Source organism: Mus caroli, chromosome 9, assembly GCF_900094665.2.
Source record: "Mus caroli chromosome 9, CAROLI_EIJ_v1.1, whole genome shotgun sequence".
In the NCBI taxonomy this organism is placed as follows: domain Eukaryota; kingdom Metazoa; phylum Chordata; class Mammalia; order Rodentia; family Muridae; genus Mus; species Mus caroli.
In genome coordinates this window covers 47,560,293-47,576,744 of record NC_034578.1, presented here as the reverse complement: position 1 = coordinate 47,576,744, position 16,452 = coordinate 47,560,293, and the positions used below count along the sequence as shown (strand labels likewise).

Sequence of the window (16,452 nt, the reverse complement as noted above, 5' to 3'; positions counted from 1 at the left end):
ACGCCCGCCTCCAAACGTGCAGTGTAGTGATTGCAGGCATATGCTCAGGCTGGCAAGCCCGCTTGTGTCAGCGCGCGTGTGTGTGCGTGTGTGTGTGTGTGCTCACGCGTGTGTGAATGCTCGTTGCGAGCACCCGTGCGGAGCCTGCGTGCGCGCCCACGGCTTCCCCGCACTCCCTGGAGGCCCAGGGCTGCCTGCGAGCGCCGCTCGCCTGTGTGCGCAGCGCGCGCCCTGCTGTTTCTATAGGAACCAGCACAGCGCTGGGCCCCTCCGGCTGCAACCCGCGCGCGAGCATGCCCAGTGCAAGCCGCTAGTTTGGCTCGGGTCTAGGTTTCCAGTAAGTGGCATGCGGGACTCCAGAGAGCTCCCAGGGAGCTGAGCTGATCGCCTTTGTGTGCAGAGGGAAGAGACGGTGGCGTGACCCCACCCGGGAAGCCCCGCGGCAGGAACAATGCTAGCCTGCTTGACCCGCGGGAACTTACTGGACGTCCTGCAAGAGGGCTTCAATGAGGTAACTGCCCTGCTCCTCCCACCCCCAGCTCCGGGTCACCCCGCGCCTCCCGCCTAATCTCCCGAAGGGAATCCTGGGGGGCGAGGAGGGGCATCCTCTCGGGGAGCCCAGTTAAAGAGCTTGGGTGGTAGAGCCAAGGAGGTAGGTGTGGTGCAGATGCATGAACCCGAGGACATCAGAAGGGCGGTGGGCCTCCTCTAAACTGGAGGGATTGAGTACCTTCCCGAGGTGGGAAGGGCAGGCAGGACCACGGACTCAGAAGGCATCTCCTTGCAGGAAAGGTGGTCCCTACGCCTCCCAGGCGCTCTCCAGGGACATCCTAGAGGGAAGCCTGAACAGAAGCAGCAGAGCTCTATTTCAGGCTCTAAGCGGATGAGTCACGGGAGGGGTGCGGTGGCGTGGCATTGGTAGAAAGTTTGAAAGAGGGCAGGAGACTGTGGGTGGTCCACATGAGGGGTGAATTTCCTGAATCCTGCACATCCACGTGCGAATTTCCTGAGTCCTGCACATTAGATTTCTCCACCACTGAGGAAATCAAGGTTGGCTGAGAGGACCAACCTGGGCCCCAGGCCCGGTTTCAGGAGCTAATATGTGTGATCCCTTCTGTGAGAACTGCGGTGGGGAGCTGCAACCTGACAGGAAAGGTGGGCCAGGATTGACCCAGGCAGGCTCTGTTTTCTCTTAAAAAGTTTCTCTCAGAATTCCAGTTACCTCTTCCATTTGCTTCTTTTGTGACTCAGGCTACTCTTGTTTGCCCCTCAGTCATCCTTTGGTTGCTTTAGGCCAGCAGCCGCAAAGGCATAAGCTATTGGTCATGGCTTCCTGCCTTTTCCCTCAGTTCACCTTTCCCTTCTCTATGGGTTTCTTAAATTTCAGATTGTGTGTGTGTGTGTGTGTGTGTGTGTGGTGGGGGCCTTGGGGATGCTACCAAGGTGTTTTACCAGTACCCCACTCCTCCACCCTTTACAACAGCCCTTGTGTTTTTAGAATCAGTTTTTAGTCAGATAATATAAACAGCCCTGTGTGCAGGGGTGACTGAAACTAGGACCTTGCACGTATGACGAGGGGCTAGATCACTGAGCTACATCCTAAACCCATTCTCTTCTTAAATATTAACATTATGGACAAGATGGACGAGCCTTTGTGCCCTTGCCATCTCTCACCCCCTTCCCAACCTTTCCCCTAGAGGCAACCAGCCATTCTCATGAATTTCCATGTAGGTTTTATTTTTTTTTTTCTACAGCTGCACAGCAGGCTTCCCCCTTGATCCCTGTTTCTAATTAGGAAATCCTACATTCTGACCTGCCTTAGAACCTTCCCCAGTTCTGGCCCCTGTGCCCCAGCCTTATTCCTGACACACACAGGAAAAAAAAAAAAATCTAATGGAAACGTTCTGCCAGTGTGACCAACTGTGCTGGAATTTTCCTTTGGCTGAGGGGTGTCACAACCTTCATTAAAGGGCAGAGCTTGTATCCTGCCTGCCCGGCAGGCCTCCTCATCTTCCCATCACTCTTGACTGAACACATGTAAGGGAATCGCTAACAAAGAGCTACAGACCCAGAGGTGAACACAGAAAAGCCAGGAAGCACACCTCTTCTAGTGTCTGCAGGATTCTCAGTCATCCACCCTCACTCTCAGCCCCAGGGCCTTCTCTGCTCCTTCCCTGCGTAAATCCTGCTCATTCACTAGTTGTGGTAAAACCTCCTTTGGTCCTCTCCTGGCCTCTCCCCCTTTTCTATTTTAGCCCAGCTCACTGGTGTCAGAACCCACCTTCTGAATAGAAGGCAGCTGGCACAGAGCCAAGTCCTCGTCTGTGCTTTCTGCTGCTTCTCCATCTCTAAGTCTTCATCTAAAGACCCATACGAGAACAAAGCGGCCTGGCTGTCATTTCTGTGCCTCTGTACATGAATGTTGCCTAACATTCACTTCTTTCAAAACAAGGGGACAGGAGAGTGGAAGGTAATTTTACCCGCTGTGGTGGTAATGGAGTCTTCCTAAAAGCAACACCCAGACAACTTTATAATCAATTCTTCCATTCAGAACAATTCAGCAATGTGTCTTGGCCTCACTGATATTGGAATTGTCTACCCATCCCATAAATTGCCCTCTCTGCAAACCAATGTACATTTTCTCCTTAGTCGATTTGAACTCTGAAAATGAAAACAGCACTTTTGATTTTGTGGCTCTAAATAATACAGATATCATGAATAGGTTAAATTTGAATGACCCCTTAGTTTAATGTAAATCTTTCCACATACAGACTACATCTTCTTCATTTCCCTCCACATATACTATCACATATAAGCATCCTAGTGAATAACAGTCTGAGTAAAGTCGCTGGGATGGTTGGTAGGAGCCCTGTTTGATCTTCCAGACTCAAGGTTGCTTAATAGGCCCAGTAATAATCAATCTCTTTTGTTAGCATCATATGATAAGACTGTAACTGGGCACTTAAAAGATAGTGCCAGAAAACACTTAATTCCTCTGAGAAAGTCTTTGTACTGATGCTAAGAATACCACACATTTATTCAGCCACCTCTTGGGGATTATTCTAAGAGTATCTGAAGCTATCCTTCATCACCCAGATGGCTTATTATAGGTCTGTGTGGTTAGGGCTGCAGCCTCAATTCTCCACGGCAGAGAAAACTCCCACAGGAAGCAGGGATATGGCCCTAATTGGTTAATTATAAGGAAAGCCAGCAGCAGCAGCAGAGAGAAGCTCTGCCCTTTGAATCAAGGCTTCCCTCTATTTACTGCTGGTCTCTTCTCATTCCATATGTCACTAAATATAACCGTGTGTGACAGAATCTCAGTCACACAGACAGGCATACACACAGACACACACACGCAGAGTCCCACCTAGAGTCAGCAGGCTTGGCAAAGCAGTCACAGAATTGACTCATGCCAGAGATGCTAAAGCAAGCTCTTGTGTTGACCCGGTTAATGTTCACTGTGAGTTAACCATAGATTTTGGCTGTTGTCGTTGGTAACTCACTTTGGCTATGATGGGTTTTCTATAATTCTTTACTTCTCCATTCTCCTTTTTCCTCAAAGCTCTGTGTGTGTGTGTGTGTGTGTGTGTGTCTATCTCTGTGTGTATCTCTGTGTGTGTGTCTGTCTCTCTCTCTCTATCTCTGTGTGTATCTCTCTGTGTGTGTCTGTCTGTCTCTGTGTCTCTGTCTCTCTCTGTCTCTGTCTCTCTCCCTGTCTCTGTGTGTGTGTGTAGCTCTAAAATTGATGTCAGATGTCTTCTCCAGTTGATCTCTGCCTTATTTTTTGAGATAGACCGTGGAGCTCACTGGGTCAGCTAGCCTGTCTGGCCTGTGAGCCCTGGAGAGTCCACCTGTCTCTGCCTGTCCAGTGCTAAGATTGCAGTTGCAGGCTACTGTGCCTGGCTTTGTATGTAGGTACCTGGGCACTAAACCCAGGTCTTCATGCTTAAATAGCAAGCACTTCACCGACTTAGCCATCTCCCTAGCCCTGCTGTTTTTGACACAAGGTCTTGTTTAGCCCAGGCCGGCCCTGAACTCCATCTGCAGCTAAGGATGACCTTGAATTCCCCATCATCCTATCTCCATTTCCCCAGTGTTGGAGTTGCAGGCACACTCCACAGCACCTAGTCCAAACTGCTGGATACTGTTACATTAACATTGTCATTGACAGTAGGAATTTCTGCTAGTGTTTCTCCTGGGGGGCTAAACTTCTTTTTAAAAACTTTGGTGTTTGAGTTGGAAAAATTTTAATAGACCTACAATTATAATGTGGTTTGATGAATAAGCATTTGTGTATTTTTTCATTGGATGAGGGGAATGTATACAGCCATTGAAATTTTTATAGAGAGAAACAACCTACTGGAAAAGCCCCAGTAGAATGCTTAGGGTCATAAATGTCACACAGGAGCAATGTTTATGGGAGATTGTATAGATACCTTCTAATTAATAAAACCATGAAAAGAAGCAATGTTTATCCACCTTTGTGTACACTGAGGCCAGATTTTCCTCCCAGCGCTTGGCTGATAAGCGCGTGCAGGCGATCACTCACCAGACACTCACTGAATTACTGTGTTTACCAGGCACTGTGCCAGCCTCTGGAAATAGAAGCCAAATAACAGAGTCTGTTCCCTAATGGAGCTCACAGACCAACGAAGATAAAGAAAGTATCATTCTTGGGAACTCTGTGGTAATACAGACATGTTTCTTGTGGGAAAGAGCGAACTTCTGCCTAGATATGATGTGGCTGGCTGAGAGGCCAAAAGCCAAGGGAGTGACTTATGAAAAAGTTGTTCCGTGTGAAGCCAGTTCTCTGACAACGTGAACTGACAGGTTTTTTTTTCCCTCCAAATAGGAAAGGAATCCTATTGAAACCCGCCGTCAGGTTCACATGTGTGACTTCTGTAGCACCGTGCTGCAGTCGCAGCTACTCAGCAGGTTGAGGCAGAGGGTTACTTGGTCCACATGAGTCCTTGTTTATAAAAATGAGGGGTGGGGTGAGCCGAGGGCGGTGAGATGGATCAGTCCGGAGAGAGAGGCAGACCTGAGTTTCAGATCACACTCCCAGGCCCCCCCCAAATAAATAAATAAATAAATAAATAAATAAATAAATAATTGTTTTGTTTTTAAAAAGAAGGGTGGGGGGCAGGGAATCCATCTGCTTGGTATTCCCTGAGAAACAGAGTGAGTCTTGGTCTAGCCTCACCCTGTACCAGAGATACCTTGTAAGGAAGAGAACTGACTGACAGGCAGAGTCCCTGCTGGGAGCATCCCTCTTTAGTGTCTCATGCTTTCCGTGGAGTAGCTTTGCAGTATCGGGCCAAAAAAAGAAGCTTTCAGCCATTTCCACAGTGAATCCCTCAGTGCTTTGCTGTAGAAATTAAAGGCCCAGTTAAGTATTTAATGTAACAAAGCCCCCCCCACCTCCCAGCCTGACTTCCTCACCCCCACCCACCCAGGCTCTCTGGCTTTGTTCCCCACTGGCGCCAATGCCAGCTCAACAGATGCTCCCTGGCTGGAAGCAGCTATCAGGGAGCCTTGTGTTCCTGGTGCCCCGTGATGGGCAGACCCAGCTGTGGAGCCGTGATAGGGCACAGTTTGCCAGGTGCCATCCCCCAGGACGTTTTGAGAGCTTGATGCTAGTAATACTTCATCTGCAGAGCTGGAGCTGGGCCCTGTCTGGGCTGTGGAGACCAACGGCTCAAACTCACACTTTTCTGAAGGCATTTCTGCGTTAGCCCCTAAGTTAACCCTCATTAAAGTGGTCACACAATAACCTTCATCAGCCACATTTGGTAAGGGGGTGAATCCAGTATCAAAGTGCTCAGGGTGGGCCAGATGTTCCGTTCCTAAGCTAAGAGGCGCCTCAGACTCTGGCTGACTGACTACAGATAGATGAACTGAGTCACTCTCCTGCATTTAGTGAGCGCTTACCTCGTAACTTGTATTCATGAAAAAACATAGACCGTTTACGGAGCTTCTAGTTATTGGAAATTCTACGATGAGTTTATGAAATGCTATCCTTTGGGATAGTTCATCAAAGAACTTTAGTTCTTTTTTCTATATGATCCTTTGGCCACAAAGCTGAACATTGATATGAATGGCCTTGTCCGTGCGAGGAAGAAGGAATCTTAATGATGCTTTTATTTGACCCAACTTAGCCATCAAGGACAATGAACAAAGAACATTGGCTCAGCAAAGAACCGAAGAACTAATAGAAAAGAGTTGGGTGGTGGTGGCGCACACCTTTAGTCCCAGGACTTGGAAGGCAGAGGCAGGTGGATCTCTGAATTCAAGACCAGCCTGGTCTACAGAGTGAGTTCTGGGACATCAAGGGCTACACAGAGAAACCTTGTATCAAAACAACAACAACCTAAATAAATAATAGAAAAGAAATACAGTATTGTGGGTTTTTTTTTTCCCTACAGAATTTAGCCCTGTTATAGCTTATCCTGGCTTTTGTATCTGAGGAACTTCTTATAGCTGCCCTTCCACCTTCTGCTGCTGGGGGGTCTCAGTTCTAAACAGGAAGCTGGTATCGCTATTAAACTAATTTTCTTCTGTGTGCCTGTCAGTGTTCTTCTGCACTGTCTCTGGCCTGTCAGAAAAACTTGCTGCTCTCCGGGTGGCCCACAGGGAGTCACAGACCACTCTGACATTTCACACTAGGAACCGTGGGTCCCATGAAGTTCCCTGGTAGAAATTACTCCCTGCTCTGGCAGCTCTAACCAAACAAATCCTGTGCAGAAACAGTCTTTGATCTCCATCCCCAGCAGGGCGGGCGGGGTGGAGGGCGGAGGGGAGGAAGGGTGGATCCTAAAGAAAAACAGAAGGAAAGTTACATTTGGCAGCAAGATGGCTTCCAAGGTCAAGGGCCCCTGCCCAGATGAAGATGTGGATAGAACTGTGTACACTGCAAGTTTAGACTCAGATTAGAGGGTACATGGAGGAAGGTGATGGAGATGGGGATTGATGGGCCTTCTGAGACTCAAATTGTGCTTAGACAGCAGAGACCACTGCTGTCTCTGTTTCTCCTTCCTCTGAGGCCTGACTTGGAGCTAGCATCAAAACTCTCTCTCTCTAGAATTATCCATACACTGACATCTTTTAAAAAATGAGCCGGGCGTGGTGGCGCACGCCTTTAATCCCAGCACTCGGGAGGCAGAGGCAGGCGGATTTCTTTCTGAGTTCGAGGCCAGCCTGGTCTACAAAGTGAGTGCCAGGACAGCCAGGGCTACACAGAGAAACCCTGTCTCGAAAAAACCAAAAAAAAAAAAAAATCTATTTTTATGTTTATGTTTTGTCTGCATATATAATATATACCATAACATATGTAATATATGTTACATATGTGTACCCCATAAGTGCCTAGTGCTGGGGAGACTAGAAGTGGGCATCAGACCCCTTGGAACTGGAGTTACAGCTGGTTGGGAGCCGACACATAGGAGCTGGAAACCAAGCCAGGGTCCTCTGTGAGAGCAGCAAGTGTCCTTAGGCTGCAATCTCTATCTCCAGCCCTGAACACTGACATCTTTAGAGCTACTCCTAACAAGTTAAAAACTGAAACTCAAGAGAAAGTCAGGTTCTGTCCTGTCGTGGACTCAAGACGTACCAGCTGCCTGGTTTGCCCTTCTCTTCTTTGTCAAGCTCTGACTGCAGGTGCCATAAACCCAACGTGAACAAGAAGAGCTAGCAAGTGGAGTTCACTGACTCACACTCCTAGGAAAATCTGAAAAATTAAACCAGTGAGAGGGCAAGGCCACTGCTGTATTTCAGACTTGAGAAAAAACTAAAGCTCAAACGCTGGGTGCCGGGCCAGGCTCCTCAGCACGGCCCTTTCTCCATGGTGGCTTCGTTCCTTCTACCTCAGCTTTTCATTAGTAAATGGACAGCCTGCTGATCACAACACTTGAACGAGCACACGTGTGTGTGTGTGTGTGTGTGTGTGTGTGTGTGTGTGCAGGTTACTGGACAACTTCAGGTGACATTCCTCAGGTGCCTTCCACCTTTTTAAAATAACTTTCCTTACCAGCCTGGAATTTGCCAGGTAGCCTAGCCTACCAGGCCAGGGAACTACTAGGGACGTACCTGGTCCATCTCGTTTTAGTGCCTCTGGGATTACAGGCTTGTGCCACCATGCCCTAGTTCCGGGAGATCTGACACCCACCCTCTTTTGGACTTTGTGGGCACTTCCTCTGTCTCAGTGTCTCTGTGTATGTGTCTCTTTTTGTCTACACACACACACACACACATACACACACACTTAAAATGTATCCTTTTAGTTCTTGAAGAAACCAAGTGCAAGGGGGAGGTAGGTAAATTAGATGGGAGGTTTAGGGGGGAAGAAAAAGAGAATGAATGGTCTAGGCTCTGAACCCCACACCCAGGTTCTAACCGGAGAAAACATTGCTTTAAAAAACAAACAAACAAACAAACAAACAAAAAACCTGGGGCTGAAGCGATGGCTCATGGTTGAGGGCACTGGGTGCTCTTCCAGAGGCCTCAGGTTTGATTCCCAGCACCCATAAGATGGCTCACAACCATCTGTAACTCTAATTCCAGGGGACCCAACACCTTATTCTGGCTTCTGCAGTTACCAGACACTTACGTTGGACACAGATACACATGCAGGCAAAACACTCACACTCATAAAAAGCTATGCGTAACTAAACTGAAAATCTGGACTTGCAAGATGGCCTACAGCCACATGGTAGGAGAGAACAGACTCCTCCAAGGTGTCCTCTGACATCCACATACAAGCTCTGGCATTTCACACACCATAACTTCCCTACACACACCTATCCAAGGACAGTATGTAAAGATAATACAAGTGGTTTTTAAAACTCTTGGCTTTGGGGAGCTGAGGGTGTAGCTCAGGGGTAGACTGTTGGTTAAGTATGTTGAGACCCAGGACTTAACACTCGGCAATGCAAAACAAACATCTATCTTTATAAAAGTTACATATTTTTTTGGAGACAGGGTTTCTCTTTATAACCCTGCCTGTCCTGGAACTTATTATGTCGACCAGGCTGGCCTCGAACTCACAAGAGATCTGTCTGCCTCTGCCTCCCAGGTGCTGGGATTAAAGGTGTGTGCCACTACTACTCAGCTATAAATTACAATTTATTAAATACTGTAGTACAAAAGAAGGGAGGGGGGAAGAAAACAAAGAGGCTGCAGGAGTTGCACATGACAGCCTCGTGCAAAAAGCATATCGTGTTCTTTCTGGTGTGGGGGGAGGGGTCTGACCTGTTATTGTTAAAGCCAAGCAGCTGAGCCAAGCAGTGCTGGACCCACAGCACAGCCCCTTCGAAGACAAGCATCTTGGTGGGGAAGTGGGTGCTGTGCTGCTCCCCAAAAGTGTGACTTTGCCTTTTCTTTTTTAAAGATTTATTTATTTTTATTAAAGTACACTGTAGCTGTTTTCAGACACACCAGAAGAGGGCATCCGATCGCTCTCATTACAGATGGTTGTGAGCCACTGTGTGGTTGCTGGGACTTGAACTCAGGACCTCCAGAAGAGCAGTCAGTGCTTTTAACCACTGAGCCAACTCTCTAGCTCTCTCTCTGGCCCCACTTGCCCCACCCCCACCCTCGCTCACTCTGGCGACTTTCCTTTAAGTAGGGGTTTTTAAGAGCCCGAAGCAGGCACTTGGTAGCAAAGAAACAAAGTCTTTCTTGCCCTTTAAGTGAGAAGTGCAGATACCTCAAGGCCTCAGGGAGACTAGACCCCCAGTTTAGAGGCTGACCTCCACCAAGTTATATGGAAAGGGTGGAGCTGAGACCTGGAGCAGAGCTATCTGACCCTTCGCCTGGGGTAGGTATTGCCCCATGCAGCTGTGAAGCTCGAATATGCTGGTTAGATTCCACTTGGCTGGCTTAAACCAGCATGATTTGTGGTAGACATCCTAAGGCTTGATTAGCCATTTTTTAATATGAATCTGGGCATAATACAAAACAGCCCCAATATCTTATTGTCTCCTCCTCCCTCCTTGGGAGAACTTCTGGCTCCATCCTAATGATGATCTAGACTCCCAGTTCCTGCCCTGCCCTTCTGCTCCGACTAAAATCTCCACACCACTTCATCAGGACCACATCTGGAACTTACTCCATCATGTTACCTGCACATGAGAAACAAAACAACAGCAACAAAAAAGCCTTTTTCCCTTTTTAGAGAGAGAGAGGAAGGGACTCAGCTCTGTCACCCAGGCTGGCCTCAAGTTCACTGTGTAGCCCAGGCTAATCTTAAACAGTCCTCCTGCCTCAGCCTTCCGAGTGCAGTGGTTACAGGTGTGTACTCTCGCACTGACTCTACACCTGGCGTCTTGGACCCCGACCCTGTGCTCAAACCCAGTTTCCACCTCTCATTTTATTAAACGTAACACTTGCAGCCCATCAGCCCCTCCTCTCCTCATGTTCTCCATCCTTTCACTCTACCTGCTGCTTTCACTGTCTCTCCCTGGCTGGGACCCCATGACCAGTGACTTCATCTCCAGCCCCTTTTGCTTTAGTGATGCTGGTGATCCCTGCCTACCTCCACCTCTCCACGAGCCTGTGCTTGGTTCCCTCCGTGGACGGTCCAGGCTTGATGAGCTGTTCTAGAGCAAGTTGCTTCACCTCGCCATGTAACTTACTTGTAGCATTGTGCTCTCTGTCCCTGCCTGGCACTTGGTGCTGGAAGAGGACGTTAAGGGTCTTTCTTGATCACACACTGTCTTGTATATTGAGGCAGCCCCTTGGACCAGCCCTTTTTGGCTAGTGTGTCTAGTTGGCTTACTCTTGGGAATCCCCCTTGCCACCTCCTGCACTGGCTGTCACACTCACCCAGCTTTTAGGTGGTCTAGGGTTCTGAACTCCTTTCTCTATGCTTGTGTAGTAAGCTGAGATGTCATGGGTGTGCATGGGTGTGCATGCCATGACACGTGTGGTAGTCACAAGGCACCTCTGTGGCACTGATTCTTCCTTTCCACCTTCACAGGAGCTCTGGGGATTGAAATCAGCTCAGCAAGTGCCTTTACCTGCTGAACTGCGTTCACCTCACTAGCCTAACAGTGACAAGCCCCGGGTTTCTTTGAGGTGGTAGAAATGATATATTGTCTGGAGAAAGATGGACTGGATTTACCTGGTTTGATTACCCGGTGGTGGTGTGATCTTGAGCATGTTGCCCCATATAACAGTGATCCTAATGAGTGGATCCTGTCATAGTTTGCTCTCTCGCACTGTAATAAAACACCACGGCTAAAAGCAGTGCTGGGGAGAAGAGGGTTTATGTAGCTTATACCTCAGTCTAAATCATCCAGGGAAGTCAAGAGCTGAAGCAGCAGCCATGGAGGAGCGCTGCCTGATAGCATGCCACCCATGGCTCACCAGCCTGCTTTCTTCTCCCATCCAGGACCACGGTCCTGCCTGGGCTGCATCACCACAGTGGCCTGGGCCCTTCCACATCAGCCATGAGTCAAGAAAGCGCTGTGCAGATTCGCCTACAGGCAATTTGATGAAGATGTTTTTTTCTCCATTGATGGTCTCCTCCCAGATACCAAGTTGAGGGGGGGAAACAACCCCAAGGGGCACTGATGGCTGAAGGTGATAATGCACATTCCCTCTCTCTCTGACTCTCAGGTGCCCTCACTTCCCAATCCTTTTCACACCAGATAACTTCTCACAGTTCGCTTCGCTCACTCTATGAGCTTTGGAACACAGGATGTGGAATAAGCACTGAATTCAAGCCTCTGTTCTGCGGCTGGCCAGTGCCATGGCTGTAGCTGTACTGTTGTTACTCCGGACCTCGGCTCTCACATCCGTCCAATAGGAGTGATGGTTCCTTGCGGGATCAGTGTGTGTGAGGTGGTGAATACATGAATGTCTGTGGTCAAGTATTTACCGCAGCACCTGGCATGTAGCGAGTGCTCAGCGGAAGGTAGTCCTTTGCACGGTTACGATTCCACTTGTAGACATGCGTAGGTACTTCTTAATGTGTGTCTTCAACGCAGCCCCCCATGTCCTGTGCTCTGAATACATATTTTGTCAGCTGGCTGGAGGACATCCCCACCCTGGCGTCCTATAAACAGTTCAGACTGTGCCCGGAACTTACTTGCTTGCTTTGCTCGCTGCTCGTTCTCCATGTCACCCCCATCCCTGACAGTGCTGCCGGCCAGCCAGTCCTCAGGCGCTGCTGTCTGGGTCCTTCCTTTCCTTTCGTATGATTTTTCTTACCAAAAACCTACAACCTGAATCTCGTCATGAGAAAACCAGAAAAAATAATTAAAGGTCTATGAGGTGGCACAGTGCTTGCCGCTGAGCCTGATGGCTTCTGTTTCATCCCCAGGACCCACATTGGTCTTTTTTTAAAAAAAGGAATTCAAAGGAAGTCCGCAGATCCTGTCAATGGCAGTTTTGTATTTTGATCATTGTGCTGTGGTTCTCTGGTGGTAACCTGGGCAGGAGTACAGATGGGCAGTTGGTATAGTTAACTTTTTTTGGTTTTTAAGACAGGATGTATGACCAGGCTAGCCTCAACCTTGCTGTGTAGCTAATGGCCTTAAACAGCTGATCTTCCTGCCCAAAGGGGATTACAGGCAAATCATCACCACACCCACTTGATGTAGAAGTGCGGATTGAACCTCTGCATGGTAGGCAAACTGACTACCTATGAAACCATATCCCCAGCCCACATTTACCTTCTCATAAGCCAGAAATTATTTCACAATGAAAAGTTATTAAAATTTTAAAAATTATCCTTAGGGATTTTGAATGACCCATCAGTGTGAACAAATGGTGTGGTCTGGTGGGAATAAGGGAAGAAGGAAAGACAGAAGAGAGGAGATAAAAAACAGAGAAATGAGTGAGTGAGCTTCACGTGTCCTTTATACACCATGCTTTGTAGCAGGTGTAGTGTCAGGATCTTAGAGATCTTTAGGCCAGAAACATAAGAATCCCGAAAACTGCAGAGACACTCGGGCACTGAGCTACAGCCCTTCCTTGTCTTGCCATGCATCTGGAGAGAGCAGTGTTTGTCACAAACTTGCTGTTTGTTACACTCAAATGCGCATATAGACATCAGGGGATCCCATTAAAATGCAAGTTCTGGTAGAGCTGGGAGATACCAAGACACTGCTTTTCCAATGGATTCCCTCGGGATGCTGTTATGGCTTGTCTGAACCACACTGAGGCACTTAGTGCCGAGGAATAGTGCATCAGGGACCCAGGCATCACCTGTGGGAGGGGTGCTTTAGACTAAAGAGCATCCTCCGAGGTTCACCAGAGTCACTTACAGCTCAGAAAGGCATTAATTTAAGAGTGGGAAGAACTCCAACTTTGCCCTGGGCATTATATTTGAATCTCATATTCATGTTTCCCTATCTGGGTGGCCTTGAATGGGTCATCTCACCTTATTCCGAGTCTCAGTTTTTAGTCTGCATTGTAGATAGAACATTTAAATCAAGCAGGATAACATGAGAGAAAGGTGAGTCTAAGGGAACTAGCATAGCTTTTGATCCAGAATAGACTTCCTGAAAAGTGGCAGCTCTATACTGTTCATGCTGCGGATCCCCGCTTGTTGGAAGACCCCAGCTGGGGCTCACGAGAAGTTGTTTGGAACCCCTGATCAGTTTTGCATCCAAGATAATTCGCTTCTTTGCAGCCAAGACAAGGCTATGGTTACTTAAGAAGAAATCATCTTGCTCTATTGAAAAATCACCTGTCCCTCCCTGTACAATGGGCTTCTGCAGTAACTTAAGTATGGGTCTGATGAAACCGGCAAATGCTTCTCTCAGGAAGCAAATATTTGTGAGCACTAGGTGCTCTAAGAGGCAAATTACTGTGAACTGTTGTGACTCCCCGCAGAGATCATATTTCACACCTTAGGACCATTGAGTTCACACCTTGCCTGCTTTGCTCCTTAACCTCTTAGCCTTCGGGCTGGACTAATGCTGTCTCAGCAACCTGTGCAAACCCTTACAGGACATGCCTCTTTTAGCAAGTGGGTATGTGTGCAGATGTGTGTGTGTGTGTGTGTGTGCGCGCGTGCGCACAGGTGTGTGAGCATGTGTGTGCTCTGGTGTGCAGGGATTGTGTATATATACAGATGTGTATGCAGGTGTTGTGGGTATGTACAGATGTGTATGCAGGTGTTGTTTGTGTGTATAGGTGTGTGTGTGTGTGTGTGTGTGTGTGTGCAGGTATGTGTGTCTAGGTGTGTGTGTGTGTGTGTGTGTGTGTGTGTGTGTGTAGGCAGGTATGTGTGTGGTCTGGACAGGTTCAGGTATGAGTGTGAAAATGTGTGTGTGCAGTTGTGTGTGTGAAGGTGTATGTATGTATAGATATGCGTGTGCAGATGTTGTATTATGTGTAGGTGTGTGTGTACAGGTATATGTGTTCAGGTATACGTGTGCAGGAGTGTGCAGGGGTGTGTGTGTAGGTGTTGTATGTATTTATAGGTATGTGTATACAGGTGTGTGTGCATGCAGGTGTGTGTGTGCGTGTTCACGAAGGTTGAATATGCAGGTATGTGTGCTTGAGAGAGAGAGAGAGAGAGAGAGAGAGAGAGTGTAGGCCAGAGGATGATGGTGGGATGCCTTCTCCAGTCACTCTCTGTTATTTTTTTCAAACAAGCTCTCTCACTAGACCTGTAGTTTTGGTAGACTGTCTGGCCAGTGAGCTCCTGTGACTTGCCTGTCTTCATGCCCAGTGCTGGGGTTGTAGGTGTGCACCACCCACTGTGCCCACTTTTTTATGTGGGTGCTCAAGATCCAAACTCAGGTTCGTATACTTGCAAACTGTGTAGAGGTCTGAGATCTTTGCTATGCCATGGCTTGCTTTCAAATTACTGGTGAACCAGTTGAATGACACACACAAGAGTCCTCATTGAGTCTGAGGTATGTGAGAGGTCAGGGAAGGTTTTCTTTAAAAAGTAGTGCTTGAGTTGAGACTTGAAAAAGCATCAACAGGCAGAGGGATGTACAGTGGTGAGAAAGTGTGGTGCATTCTGGGAACTGTGTGTGGTCTGGACAGGCTGAGAGGGTGATCCCAGATGCCCCAAGGTCTATTCCTGTTGCACAGCCCGAGTACCTTGGAAAGCAAACCAGACAGGCCTACTGTAGGGCAGCTGAGAAATGGGACTTATCCTCAGGATAATGGGAGACCGGGGAAGAATCTTAAGCAGGAATGCTTAGAGGGTGAGTTAAGAGTGGCCGGTATTATATACAGAGAAGTTTAGCCAGTGTGGTGGCATAGCCCCGTAATTCAAGTACTTGGAAGGCAGACAGAGGATCTCTAAAATTTCTAGGCCCATTAGGAGTTTTACCACCTAGGTGTTACTCTTAATGCCCTGTCTGCTCTTACCTTCTTTCCCTTAAACCAGAGCATTCACTGCAGAGGTGCCCTCGGCCTGGCTGCCTCAGGCAGTCCCTTGGAACATTATGTATCGGCTGCTTTCTGGGCATGGATGTCTGATTCATGTTCTGCAATGAGTAGATGGCAAGGGGCCTGTTCTGTCACTTCTATCAATGTTATCCATAAAGTAGAAATAATACCGGCTTTATGATGATTTTGGTTTTTATTTTTTGTTTACACACACACAAACACACACATACACTTTGGGGGGGGGGCGGGGAATCAAATTAGATGATGCTGATAACAATAATAATGACCAGGATTGGCAAGATGTCTCAGTGGGCAAGGGTGCTTACTGGCAAGTCTAGCATCCTAAGTTCTATCCCCAAGCCCCACAGGGTGGAAGTAGAACACCGACTCTTACTAGCCATCTTCTGACAGCCACACTTGCATCTCATAATGTGCACAAGCACACGCACACACACAGAGAGACACACACAGAGACACAGAGAGAGAGAGAATGTAAAAACAATCAACCCTTTGATAAGCATCAATTTTGTGTCAGAACACGAGAATTAGTAATCAAATTAGAATACCAGAAACAGGACTGTAGCTATTGCTCAAGTATAGATCACTTGGCCAACACATACCAGGCCTTAGGTTCAATCCCTTGTACCACAAAAACAGAACACACCACCAGAAATGGTGTTTGGTTCGTGGCAGGTTCTCAGGAAATGTTAGATTCCTCCTCCCAGTTCCTGCTGGCCACTGCAGGTCCTGTAGTGTCAGTAGCCGATGGAGCTTCGCCTTATTGCTGTCTCCCAATGACGATGTCCAAAAACCAGCAGAGAAACTAAAGAAGATTTAATTTGAGCCCCAGAAAGCAGCCAGTAATAATTTCCTTTTCACCAAGGAAGTGCTTGAGACTTAGAAATTAACTGTATTTTAACCAAATTATAATTTAATATAATTGGCCCTTGAACTTAATTTTTAGTTTTAAGATCTTGGGCTCTTACAGAAATAAAACAGCCGGGCGTGGTGGTGCACGCCTTTAATCCCAGCACTCGGGAGGCAGAGGCAGGTGGATTTCTGAGTTCGAGGCCAGCCTGGTCTACAAAGTGA

At 47.8% G+C, this 16,452-nt stretch overlaps 1 protein-coding gene across 5 annotated transcripts in view; it reads left to right on the top strand.

Moving 5' to 3' along the window:
* The window catches only part of Dixdc1 (DIX domain containing 1), a 75,416-nt gene that overhangs the window by 10,777 nt on the left and 48,187 nt on the right, over window positions 1-16,452 (top strand). For 2 of the 5 annotated variants that reach the window (XM_029481902.1, XM_021171322.2), the window contains exon 1: window positions 214-511. The exons of 2 other annotated variants lie outside the window; for them this stretch is intronic. In XM_029481902.1, the coding sequence (XP_029337762.1) occupies window positions 452-511 (60 nt within the window). In that variant the 5' untranslated portion in view covers window positions 214-451. Of the gene's footprint in view, window positions 1-211; window positions 512-16,452 lie in introns of those variants that run through there. One more of the 5 variants, XM_029481899.1, reaches the window with a different exon arrangement.